Source organism: Centrocercus urophasianus, unplaced genomic scaffold (genome assembly GCF_019232065.1).
Source record: "Centrocercus urophasianus isolate 14NV4802_14NV808 unplaced genomic scaffold, USGS_Curo_1.0 seq_14, whole genome shotgun sequence".
Lineage (NCBI taxonomy): Eukaryota > Metazoa > Chordata > Aves > Galliformes > Phasianidae > Centrocercus > Centrocercus urophasianus.
Window position 1 is genome coordinate 2,265,871 of NW_024884586.1, and position 13,894 is coordinate 2,279,764.

The window sequence follows — 13,894 nt, forward strand, 5'->3', positions numbered from 1 at the left end:
AGGCAATAAAAGGCAAATAGTCCTGAAGATTCAGAATCCACTATGCCAAAAATTGTGATACATACTTTATGTGACTACAGACATTTTGGAGCGTACTGAGGAAAAATAGATAACAATGTCTGTAATTGAATTAATTTGTTCTTATTCACCTTTGCACTGATGTTGAACCAACACCTTATGTTAGTTCTTGTAGAAGGTTATTGATGTCAGTAGGACTCTTCAACTGCTTAATATTGAGCATGTGCTGAGTTTTTGTTGGCCAGAGCGTGGACAGGGTCTTCATCCTCTTTTGGAATTCAGCACAATGGATTTTCATGAACTTGGTCCACAAGGCAAAATTTCATAAGTAGTTGTATTAATTGGAGCTGAGTTACTTGCAGTGTTTAAGGCGAGTATAATTTAACCACAAAGGTATTATTTATTATGGGGAGTGGATTGAGAGAAGTGAGGGATTTCTAAAAGGATTAAAAGATGAGGATAAAGTTGATGAAAAAATAAATAGTTTTAATTTATACACCTACTGTGAGAAAACTGTCCAGTAAAAGTAATGGACCACAGTGACTAACAGCACATTAAATATTTTTGCTTGCATTTTTCAGTTAATTAGTGAAGACATCTTTTTGGATAGAAAACTAGGTTGTGGAGAAAACCTATTCTAAATGTAGTTTATTTCCATTGGATATTAGGTTTTTTTTATCTGTTTAAAGAAACAGAAACTAAAACACAAACACACAAAATCTCTTCTGAGTTCAGAGATCACAACAGATAATGAGAAATAGATCTACTATTTATGCCATTAACACTGAAATAGATTTCTTGAGGTGCAATATTTATTTTTTGCTTAAGCAAGACACGTCTATTGTTTTCCTGCACAGCACAGATGTTTCTAGTAAAAGGAATTTTAAAAGGGCACTATTTTTTTGTATCATATTTAATTCTGTAACATTGTAAGATTTTGCACCAGTCTGCTGGTATTGTACTGTATAGTATCACATACTTGAGTTTTGAAATAAAAGAACAGTTTCAAAGTCCTCACTGTTGCTACCTTAAAGATTTATTTTTCACATGCACTCTGTCTGCATATTAATGAAAATGTTCTTCTGAAATGCCGTTGCCTTTTCTACACTGTGTAATGTAGTGTCATGTTATCCATACCAAGGATCTTGTTCTTAGTGTTTCATTTATTCAGAAAAATGATGTTGAAGAGCAAGCAAACTCCCATGTCAATAGAGAAGAGGTTTGTAAGCAGGGTCAACCTCGTCATATCCTAAAAATGAGAGAGGATGTTGAAATATCCCGGTGAGAGTTTAACTCCTGCTTCAAAGAGTGGCTGCTTGTCTTTGAGGAGAAAGAAGACTGCAACCATAGGAGACTAAGTGAAAGGTTAGGATTCTTTATCTGAGTTGTGTTCTTTTTGTCTTGGAAGGTCCGGGAAGCAAGGGCTTTGTGGAGAGCTGACCTGCCAGACCAGTGCAAAGGAGACAGTGCTCAATTTCCACAAAGAGCACAAATTTCACTGCTGAATTTCTGATGGTCTGCTTCAGGGAGATAAAATCTGGGACAAAGATAATCTTGAAAGAAATAGTTGCTACAAGTAAAGAGACCCAGATATTTGTATTTCCACGTATACATCTTTTTACTCTTAATTTGTTTCTGTTCCTGTTTTTCAGGCTTCAGGTATCCTTTAGAAATGATTTCAGAGAATATTTAAGTCCGTTCTCCTCAGACCAAAAGATTTCTGTCTAGTGATCTTCATCATCTTTTGAAACATTTCTAAACATGTTGGCATGAGATGATGGGATGTTCCTTATAGCTTACCATATTTTTTCAAATGCTAATTTAAAATATTCAGCAAGAAGCTGGGCTCTTCTTTGCACACAAGTTAAGGTGAAGACCCATAAACAACTTACAAACCTTTTCTAATGATACAGTCCAGATAAATGGTCTTCCTCACAATTTTGGAACAGCTAAAATGTTAAAAGAAAGAAACTGATGAAAAAAAATTCAGTCTCATTTTATCATTCTATTTTTTTCTTCATCTCATCACCTGTATATTGCTCTTAAAAGCCGTGTTGAAGGACCTTATATTTTTGTTTAGTTTAACCAAGTTGTTTTTGTCATTTTTTTTCAGCTAAGAATCCAATTAAACATCAATAACATGGACAGAGTTTGACTAAAGGAACTTTGCTACAGTGAGAACAATTGGCACAAGGTAGTAAACTTAGAATCATAGAATCACTCAGGTTGGAAAAGACCTTGAAGGTCATCAAGTCCAACCACAACCTAACCACACTACCCTACCTCTAACAACCTGCAGCTAAATCATGTCCCTGAGCACCACATCCAAACGGTTTTTGAAAAGAAATCAGCATGCAGTTTTAAAATACCTCTCTTCAGAATCCAACTTTGGAAATCAGTTTTCACGGCAGAATATATTTAGCAGTTCAAGGCTATTGAGTTGGTTTTGTTTAATATTATTTTACAGTCGCAGACCACTAATCCATGAAAGCAGCAGAATAACTGGTAGTTTCTCCCACATCATGAATGCAAGTGAATCCTCTTAGAGCTTCAGTTGAAAGTCTGATCGCAGTACTGGAGATTGCCATCACTGTGTAGATGCATGTAAGTATTGTAAGACAAAGACATAAATAGAACTTTGTCTTAAGATCTCCAAGAGATTTACCCACATTCAGTTCTAAACCATGGCTGAAACACAACCAGATTTTCATTTGTTTGTTAGTATTGGAGGCATAATTTCGTTAGCCACAGCAACCATCTGCAACTTAGCCCTGTAGATGTCTATGTTGTAGTATCTACATAACCATGGTATGTGCTGCTGTAAGAGGTGGGACCTATGCCTTCTGCTAAGACTTCCTGAAGGTTTTTGAAGTTACTGCTGCCAGGATTATCTGTGATTTGAATCAGTCTGTTGGTATTAGTTTACTCAAAGCTCACAAAAGGCAGCAGTGAATAGGTTGGCTCCCATCACTGTCCATATGTAGTCTCACAAGAAATCCTGCTTATCTCCAAATCTGTCCAAAAGCAAGTATCAAATTACCTATTATGGTACTTATTTTTGCACTGGAACTGAAAGGCAAATGATGAAGGTAAATACGCTGCATCAAGGCAAATAAAACAGTGGGGAACGGATGCCCTTCTAATTCCAAAATAAAAACTCCAATTTTGTTCCTCTGTATGATTGCCTGCCTTGCTGTGATTTAATAGCCAATTATTTTTATTTACCAGATGAACAGACAATATGATTAATGTGTTGTTAATCAGTAAAACAGGAAAAAACAGCAAAAGAAAAACTAATTTCAGAGTGTTTACTGACTTAGCAGTTTAACAGTCTTATCTCCCTTCCTCAGCTGTGTTTTTTGAGTCAGCAGTAGTTAAATTTTCCAGCAAGCCCTACATGAAAGAAAGTGTAAAGGGTGATTACGGATTTCCAGTCAGTGACCTCGCCTTTGAGTGGGACAGACAACACATCTGAGGTTTCTACGAAGCAGTGCAGTGACAGCTGAAGTTTCTTTCAAAAAGTCATCTGAAAGGCTATCTCAGACGTGCTCCAGTATCTTAATTCTTCTCAGCTCAGAAGACAAATCACCTCAAATTTCTCAATTTTCTGAGTTTGTGACAATGACAACTTTTTTTGGAGTTACCTCAGCGGTGTTATCAGTCTGGATTATGACATTCATGGCTCAAAATTACTGTATAACAGGTATGTGAAGTCCCACTTTTTAAAACATCATAGTTGAACAGAAAAGTACTTGGAAAAAATAGATTTGCAGGCAAAATGGGAGAAAGAGGATATGTGTAAACAGGTTTGCTAGCATAGGAAACAACAGGCTCTTCATAGGATAGTGCAATGAAAAATAGCAGAAGGAGAGTCTTTCATTGTTAGTCTAATTATTTGATAAGACCAAGTGATATATAAATGTTACAGAATTGCTTGTTCCAAAATTATGATAATCCATTTAGAATTAAGTTTAGAATTATTGAAATGTGACTTTGTTGTTTTTAATAGACCATTTAACATAGCATAGCAAATAGTTTTGTGCAATCCTCAGAGAGCAAAATCCATATGAAATCAGTTCTTAGTTTCTGTGATAAAGTGCTATCATTAACACAGTTATTTGCACTGATTTGACAATATCTTGATACTTCCTTTGTTTGGAAAATTGAAGGAAACTTGCACAGGGATCTCGTGGCTCATCTCCAGGACAGAAACACTTGTCTCTGCTTAATATAACACAAATTTCCTATTTTATATAAACTATCTGTTTGAAAAATTAGCGTAGGGAATTGCCAACTTCAGCTGTGTCCTACAGTGTTTAGATAACCCCTTTCCCTCAGATGTTATTATATGTCCCTGCTTTTAGAATCAGTCATATAATACCCCTTTCTTCTGTGAGTTAGTGAAACTTGGAGGCCTCCTACACTAGACTTTCTGAAGATAGAAAATGTTTCCAGATGCTTCACTACAGTTTGCAAGGAGTAAATACTTTCTCTGCCTTTGTAAAGGAACATTACACCACTGTCGCAGAGAATTGATTTTCTTATCTACTGAAAGGCCTCTGAAGGAAACCTGGACTTGGGTGAATCAGATGCTCAGCTCAAGTCCTGTTGAAATTCCACGATTAACAACAGTAAACTCTTCTACAGATACCAACTATTGAATATATTTTTTGCTGGGGAAATACCTTGAGTCTTAAGACTATGCCTTAGTTAGGGATGTTAGGACCCCTTTAGTTCCCCTCTAAGCTTTACTTAGGGTAATTGCTCATGTACTCTCTGCTCATTAGCCCAAGAAGTCAAGTTAAGCTCATGGCTGATTCCTATGTGCCTTGGAATTGTGTTGTATGTAGCATGCTTGTGCCCAGACCTGCCCACTCCTCTACTGACTTACTGGCTGGGCTTCACTGATGGATCATGCATTGTAGCTGGCCTTCTGTCCAGAGTGGACTTCAAGCATGTGTTATAGGTAGCATATTTCTCTTTCTGTTCCCAAATGCATTTTCTTCATTATTCCTGTGTCTCATACATTGTCTTGCTCTCTACCACTGCAAAGAGGATGCCAAAGACCTGTCACAGTGTGACCCTGCTTGGGTGCTGTGGGACTGTGCCCTAGTTGTGAGGCACTGTCATGCCTGTGCTGCAGTCACCCTCTGCTCCCTGCTCAGCTTTTAATGTGGAGCAGCTTCACTCTTGCTGCTCCCTGATGTCAGCAACCCAAGTAAACTCTTTTTAACAAATCAGAGTGAGGGCTTGGGGGAAGGCAAAGAGAGAGAAACAGCTTCTTCAAAAAGTAAGAAGAGAATTAATGCAGAATAAGCTCACACTCTACACACATTCTTCCTGTCCTGTGACAAGTTTGTCCTCTTGTGAGATTTTTCTGTCTAGTCTTTCCCACCTCTCTCAGTAAAATGGATTTCTTATAAAAGACTCAAAGGGAAATGTTCAGTTACTAGCAGATTAACTAAATAGACCAAACAAAAATGATAGCTATGGGCAACTTGTAAACACAATGCTTTTAAAGGATTAGTCTGTCTCCTGTACAAACTGAGTTTTCTTTAATGCAGAAGTCAGAGGTGATTCTAAGAAGTGATGAAAAGTCTTGAAAAGCTTACTTTTCTCTTTCTGGATTTCATTTTCATGCTGTAAAACCAACCAAGATCTAAATCTAAATCCAAATTGGAACCAATAATTTTTTCCAAAACATTCCTTTTACTTTTCTATTTTGTTTTTAAATCCTTAGCAAATTCCAAGGTAAAACTTCGGCCCATGTCTTACAATCACTTGTGTTAATGCTTATGACTCAGCTTTCTCGTACTGAATTAATACATTTATTGTTGTTTATATCTATTAAGCAATTCTCATTTTATAATCTTGTAATTGAATGACTGAAGACTATAGCAGTTTACAACTATCTAGACAGCTTCCTAAGGGAAATAGTTGTTTAATGAAGCACTAACAGTATGAGTGACATCTGAGCAAGTAAGGGGAGAAGAGAATTAGGAATAAATAATAGAGAAGGAATGGGAGCTTGAAAATGGGATGTGCATCAGTAGCTGAGAAAGAGGGGAAATGTAAAAGTTCTCAAGAAGATGGAGAGCTCCTTGCTAGCAAAAAGGAATCTAGAAAACAATGCTGGAGCACCTGCCTGATACCAAGAAGCTTGACCAAGATGAAGACATACAAGGGGTCATTCATGAACACACACTGACTGGACAGGAAGATATTTGACAGTAACTGAAGAAATTTGATGCCATGATCCCTTGCTGGGATTCCTTGAACGGATTTGAGGTTCTTGATACCTGACACACACCTCTTCACTGAGCAACAGTGTATTTTTGGGTCTTAGAGCTCTGAATTCTCACACAGTGTATTTGGCCAGGATTGGACGTAGCTATGATTTGGCTATGGGGATGCTTAAGAGCTCATTCATTCACCATCTGTCTGATTGGGTCTGTGCTATACCAGGAAGTGCTTATGGGAGGCCACAACTCTGCAGACGCTGAGATAAATCCATCAAGTTCAATGATTGCTCTGTGCAACATTTAAATCCCATTAAACTAAACATAAAACCAGAAGAGATGCATCTTTTACCAGAAGATATTTCCAACTGCACCCCATTCAATGGAAGCAAGAGTGGAAAGTCTGCCTTCGTTTATGCCTTCCACACGAGCTTAGACATCTTCTTAACCTCTTCTCATGGTGCTAGTTCTATCATTCCATTCAAAAAATTCAATTGAACCTCTGTTGCTAAGAAATGATAACGATGGATCAGTTGGTGTTGTCACTAGTATACATAGCTGGTGGACATACAGAGCCTGTACAGAATGTCCAGCAAGGAAGTAATAGCTGTGGGAGCTGGTTATCTGGACTGTTTGCAATGAAATCCTGAAATGGTTGCAAGCTTAAACAAATACCAAGAAAAAAACCAAGTGTGTCCAGAGTACCCAGTTAATCTAGTTGCATTTTGTTGTGTTTTCTGTTGATTTTATTTTGACAAGGTATGGGAATTATCTTCCTAGGAAATGTGTAGCTATTTTGAAATTACTTCTTACAGGCTATTCCTTTTCATTTAATATGGCAATTACTGTATGCAACTCAAAAAAAAAAAAAAAAAGGAAAAATATTTTTTTTCTGGCATATGCTTCTGGGAAATATCTGAACAAAGAGTACATCTTTGCCCGTTCTCTGTAAAATCCTGAGTTCTGTCCTACATCCTTAACTCAGGCTAAAGGAGTACAGCAGGCATAATCTCACCTAAACTCTGTCTTCCCCGAGGTAGTTGCCATGGATAATGTGCCAGATGTAGAATCCTGAAAATGCTGGATAAACTGCCTATTGTTGACGAGTTTGGGAAAAGTATCATAAATCCATCTATCTTCTCTCTTCCTACCATCTGCTTCCTGTCTCATACTCAGCAAATTCAGTAGTTGACCGTACATGGAAGAAAAAAATAAAATAAAATCATGCCAAACAATATAGGTTGCACTGAAAGTAATGCCTCCCATTTATTTCCATGGAAACTACAACACACACAAAGAGCACAGTAACACTATTTGATAGAGAAAATTCTCAGCTTCTAAACACCCTTTTTCAACATAGTCACCACTGATAGTTGTGCATTTTCACCAGTGATGAATGAGAGCATGCATGTCATGCTCATAAAAATCTGCACCAGTGGCAGTGACTTGCTATTGTCACTGCTGAAATGCACTGCCCATCACATCACTGTGCTCATATGCATGTTTGTCCACCATTAACATTCAGCAAGCACTGATGAATGTCAGTGGGTGCATTTTTTTCCTCTTGGCAGAATTTGGTGACACACCATTGCTTCATCCACACTTCCATGTTGAACTCCATTTTGTCAGGCTGCCCCTCTGCTGCCATCTGTCACACTGCAACAACATGTAACAGAACACTGGTGTGAAGGTTCAGCTTCTACTTCCATACCACCAACATCTGTCTCTGATGTTGTGGGCAACGTAGTAAAATGAGGTGTTTCCTTCAGAGCAGCTCTCATAGGAAAGAAAGATAAGTTTAAAAGAACTGAGAAACTATTTTAAAATCTCTCTGTTAATAAGAGTGCTCTGACAGAATCCAGCCCACTGCTTTGGTGCAACTTTACTTTTATCTTTTTCATTTTTTTAAAAAAGAAAAAAGAACAGAATCTGATCTGGTAACAACTCAAATGCCAGCTGTGTTTACATTTAATTTAATGACTGTCGAAACTTTTGAAATTCTAGACTATTATGTTGAGACAATACTTTATTGCAAAGTAGTTATTTTTATAGAAATCACTTTTTTGCCACCCTCAAGTTAGAAACTTTGAAGAATAGGCAATTTGTCTGAATGTGATCTTAAGCATGATCTTAAATTTTACATGGAGGATAATTGTTAGCATTAATATATAAAATTAACTTAGAATATCTATGTCTAAATTACAGGTTCCACGCTTTCACCTTGCAGGATCACAGGTGTAGGACTGTATCTTGACGAGAAAGTGAATTTTTCAGAAGCAAGTAATGTGTGCAGTCGACTGAATCTACAACTGGCAAGTAAAGAACAGGTTGAGAAGGCTTTGAAAAATGGCTTTGAAACATGCAGGTATACAACATCCATTAGTTTTTCTTTATTTTCAATAAACCCTTTTACCTAACGTGAAGCTGTGTAGAAATCTACTGTTAAAAAGACTTATGCTTTTATTGTAGTTCTGGGTGGATAAAAGATGGATTGGTTGCCATTCCTCGTATAACATCCAATAAGAAATGTGGTCGGGGCAGCGTTGGACTAGTGAACTGGCGTGCTAATCAAGCTTCTAAATTTGCAGTTTACTGCTTCAATTCTTCAGGTATGTAAATGTAACAACTACATTTCTTGTGTTTGGGTTTGAATTCTTTTTAAAATATTTGCATACAAAATATCGTAACGAATATGTAAGTTCTTATCATTTGATGACTCTTTCACCCGATCTTAAATATTGTTAAGCTTTATTTAGCTCTGCAAGGTTAAAAAAAGAAAAAGAGAAACAAACAAACAAAAAACCCACGTTTCCAAGCAATACAGAAATTCCATTCCATTGCAAAATAGTAAGTTGGTGTTGCTATGGAAGATCTTATTGGAAAAGATGCTTTTGCCATGTCAACACAATATATTTAGTGGGTTTTAACTGTCTAGGAGATTAGGTATGGTGATTTGAAAGATGGTAGGTAAACAATCTGCAACAAGGCTGCCTGTGTAAACATACGTATTTTTTGGCAATGACCAAGAGAGGGTTTCTTAAGGAAAGGCTGATTCTTTTTTTGAAAAAAAGGAAATGTATCCATTAAATTAAATGGAGGGTCATTTAAGAGACCGTAAAATCAACACAATTTCTAGTCTGTTCTCAGTAAAAGGAAACAGCTTCTTTAGTAGGACATAATCTGAATCGTTTTGTTTGAGAAAAGATCTGTCCTTCCTCTGCTCCTTGACTATCTGTTCCTAGATCAAAGATACAGAAGTAGAACTTAGGTCTTGATGTAAATTAGATCTTAATTCAGAACAGATTGGTATTGTTTCTTAATTACTTCTACCTTATCTACTGAAAATAAGTATTTAACTGGAGGTTTTGTGTTCTTGCTAGTGTTCCATACTCGTGATTATTATGTAACCATCCCAGCAAATCACTGATCATGTATATGGTGAAATTATTTCTAATCAGTGCCTTGACCTTGCCAGTGAGTTTTAGGTAACAATACAAAATTCTGAAAAAAGATGTGTCAACAAGGGTTGGGAAAGACCAGGAGAAAGATGGTTTTCCAATATATGCCCATACAATGATAAGAAGACAGACTGTGCCTATTTCCTGTGGCATCCCCTGTCTGTCTTGAGACTGCTGTTCTTTAATGTTTTTATCTACAACCTAGAGAGTGGAAGCGAGTGAAATACGTGTCATTTTGCATCAGAAATCTTGGATAGGCAGGTAACATTAAGGAGGTAGCAAATAATTCCAAAAAGAAAATTGATTGAGTGGCTAGAAAATGATAATAATAAAAAAATTAACACTGTGATGATTCTGCGTTTCTGCATCTTAATAGCCAAAATGCCACCTGTTCTAGACATTTCTTAGCTAAAACATTTGTAGTTGTAACACCAAAAATCATTTGGAAACTGTTGTGGAGAAAGACTAAAAAGCCTCTGTTACTCAGCTTTTTATTCTGTGAATGTAACTGCGTCACCAGACTTCCCAGGGGATTCATTTGGAGCACAGTACATACGTCATTTCCCGTTATTTATGTTGTAATCTGCTTGTTTAGCAAAATCTTTACAGCTTTTCAAAATGTGGATCTTCACAAAAAAAGGTGAATTTTCATATTTTCACACAAGCCAGTTCAGTAGTCAGATTTTGCATTTACATATAGAAGTCCACTTGCACCCACATTTTTATACAGACAATATTCACATCATTTAAATGACTTAATCTCAGAATGTGCCTGGTGTTTGTTTCTTTGTAGGCACCAGCAGAACTGTCTCATTGTTCATTTTGCTCTGGTGCCTGATTTACCTGAAAGTTTTATGGGATACTTTTCCTCCTAGGAAATCAATACTGTCAAAAGTGTCAACAGTGCATGTGTATGCTTTGAAAATATAAATAATAGCATTTATTTTCCCATTATATAATGGAAATGCTTTTGAAGCTTGGATCTCTAGTTAAGATTGCTTTCTGCAGGAGGCCAGGTTATTTATTTATTTTTAATATGGATTATTACTATAAGTACTCTTCAGAAGGAATCATCAGTGCTATGCAATTATAAAATGCATACCACTGAAAGTGTTCAACTATATAAGTAATGGTTCAAAGTGTACACGACTGGTTTTAGCCACTTGTTTGAAAAAAGCTTGCCAGATTTAGATAATGCTTTTCTGACCAAGCAAATGATCTCCAGAAGGAAATGGCTGGACAACAATTTCTCTAAATGTTTGTAATCTTATGTATTTCCTTTCCCTACTATAGATGTTCAAATTAATTCATGTAAACCAGACCCAACTACAACCATACTACCATCAAGTGTACCAACAGAATTAACTGCGTATTCAGGTTCAGATTTGACTGGGAACACCACAGCAGTGCCCACTGCAACTGAACCAGAACAAACCCTGAAAAACGTGAGATTTCGGATAATATGTATAACTGAAACTATATTACCAACAGAGGGGACTACTACAACAATGCCAGAGGAATACCACACTTACCCTGCTGCATTTAGGAATGATGGTGTTGTCTTTGGAGGTAAGGGCAGTGCTCCTTAACTAGAATAGCTCGTTAGTGAGATAGATGTTAGCAGTAGAACTGCTTACCGCTGGTTTTATTTGCTACTCCAGCATTCTTTTTTATATAGCTGAACCTTGAAGCAGAATAAAATGTCACAAAGCTTATAAAAAAGGGGTTTTTTTAGCATAATTTTTAAGTATAAGATCTTAATATTTTATTCTTTTTGGTAATATTTATGTATGAAATGGTGGAAATTCATTGTGGTTAATGTGATTTGGGGTGAATACATTTCTGAGAAAGTCCTAGCATAGCACCATGTGCTCTGAATAATTGAAAACAGCCAGATCTGAAAAATAAAAGAAGCCAAGAAAGTTCTAAGTAGAACAGTGATTTGTTTTCCAGATACAAGGTGTGAAAAACTAATCCTAACAAACAGAAACTGGAAAATAGACTAAATATATGGGAAAACACATTAAATGGAAGGACAGTTAATTACAAAAACATATTTTCTCAGTAGGTTGTTTAAAAAAATCTCTGATGAGCAGATTAGACAAGTACGACAAATGTCTGTCAAGGAGTGCCTACGTGCTTTTAGCGTCTCAAAACAAGGAGCAGGAGTAACCAAGGTTTTGAGATTGCTTACTTTTATTCTTCTATGAGTCTATGTGTCCATACATACCTTTTACACTAGGCTGGTTTTAGAAGAATATGGACTTATGTTCATAAGCCTTTAGAAAGTCCAGTATAAAGATATATAACACCTTTATGCCTACCTCCCTTTTATCTCTAGGTATCCCCACTGCACTCCTTGTGCTGGCAGTCATCTTCTTCATTATTTCAGTTCTTCTAGCAGTCTGCTACATCAAAAAGTAAGGTTTTTCTATCTTTTCCCTTAGAGTGAGTTAACTCCTAGAGTACAGGCAGTGAATATTTCATAAATACAGCTAAAGCGGGCTGTAATGATAATGATGTAACTGTAAAACAAAGAATTAAATCTTCAGCTCTGCTGTTCTGCAGTTAATTTTTGTTGCTATTGTCGCTACGCCCTTTTAGAAAAGCAATCAGACCAATATTACCTATTTTTGATTGATCAGTCACACCTAGTGTGGAGTGTTGCTGTCTGCCACGACAGCAATATTTAACCATGCAACTGTATATATAAAAGCCTATTTATGCAGCTTTCTATTGTTTCTTTCAATGTCAGACTCGAGAGAATAACACTTATCCTTCAGAAAAAAAATACTTGTTTACCCCCTTTGAGCCATTTAAACAGATCTTCAACACAGAGGATCATTAGAGATCAAAAAGTTGTGCCCATTTTTAACATTCTTGCCCAGCTTGCATTATCATTATGTACCACAAATCCTGAACGTACACGGTTTGTATAAAGCAAACACAAAGCAGAAAATATTTCTTTAAAAGGCACACTGCTTTTAAAAGTACAGTGAGCCCACTTGCTGCTATTCTCTGTGGCACTTCTGCCTTGAATATAGCAGAGAAAGTAAATGCTAGATATTTGGTAGTACCTCTCAATAAATAAAATAAAATACTAAACTAATGTCAGTGTTTCCGCTTTAAATCCTTTCTTTTTATTTAAAGGTACAAGAAATCCTTCCCATTTTCAAATAAGAATCAGAAAAAAATGGTTGAAACTACGACTCTCAAAGAGACTGCATCAAATGACAAAACATTGGAGAAGGAAACAAAGAATAATGAAAAAAAGGTAGAAGAGGCCAAAGCCAAGCCTGAAACCACAGTAAAATGTCTAGAAGTGGAAGTTTAAGGTCAGCAGAAGAGGGAGGAGAAACGTACAGTTCTTTTTAGAAACATATAAAACAAAGCACATAACTTAGCAATGCTTTTAAATGCAGGTGACTGTAAATACTCATGAATTTTTTTTTCTCATCTTAACATATGAAAGCATTTTTTTTTAATAATTACATCTTCAGCTATAAATGCTCTTGCAAAAGAATATGGTATCTTACTTGAAATAAATAAAACATCCATATTACAGTTCACTTCTTAACAAAGAAGTAAATCAAAATTTGCTGTTAGTGACATGAGTGTGTGACTATTTGCATGAAATTCACATTGATATGTAATGAAAAATTCCTTTATATCTGTATGGGTGATCTGCTAACTTAATGCCTAAAATAAAACAATACTAGGTCATAAGTAAAACAATAGTAGGTTAATTTGTTTCCATTAAGTAGTTACACACTGTTTTTTAAAAAGTCTGTTTACAAACAGAATAAGTCTGTTTGCAAGTAAAAAATCAAGATTGGCCCACTGCCATTCCACTACCAAAAGAAGGGTACAAAGATGCTGATCTTCATCAGCATCCTTGAACAACTTTCTAAGGTATCCTCATCATATAATTCACTGTTTTATTTATTAAAATCTGTATCATTCTTTTGCATCAGATATTTGACAGGAAAAAAGAACCTTGAACTGTATTACAATGGTTATATTTAAGATCTTTGTGTGTATTTAAGTGAGGCCTTCCAGATAAAGGCTTCAAGTGGTATAAGGCATTTAGAGTACTTCATAAAACATGAAAGTTGGTAGAGATGTTTGTCTAGACCATTTATTCTCATGAAAACTGTCTTATAGGAGAAAGATCTCATA

At 36.2% G+C, this 13,894-nt stretch overlaps 1 protein-coding gene across 1 annotated transcript; it reads left to right on the top strand.

Moving 5' to 3' along the window:
* Positions 1–1,262: 1,262 nt before the first annotated feature.
* Positions 1,263–13,800, top strand: LYVE1 (lymphatic vessel endothelial hyaluronan receptor 1). The gene is made up of 9 exons (XM_042813593.1): positions 1,263–1,383; positions 2,132–2,212; positions 2,486–2,622; positions 3,369–3,721; positions 8,463–8,622; positions 8,727–8,866; positions 11,009–11,284; positions 12,057–12,135; positions 12,866–13,800. Exons 4-9 carry the CDS (start codon positions 3,640–3,642, stop codon positions 13,047–13,049), a joined length of 921 nt encoding a protein of 306 aa, XP_042669527.1. The 5' UTR covers positions 1,263–1,383; positions 2,132–2,212; positions 2,486–2,622; positions 3,369–3,639; the 3' UTR covers positions 13,050–13,800.
* The last annotated feature ends 94 nt before the right edge of the window (positions 13,801–13,894 follow it).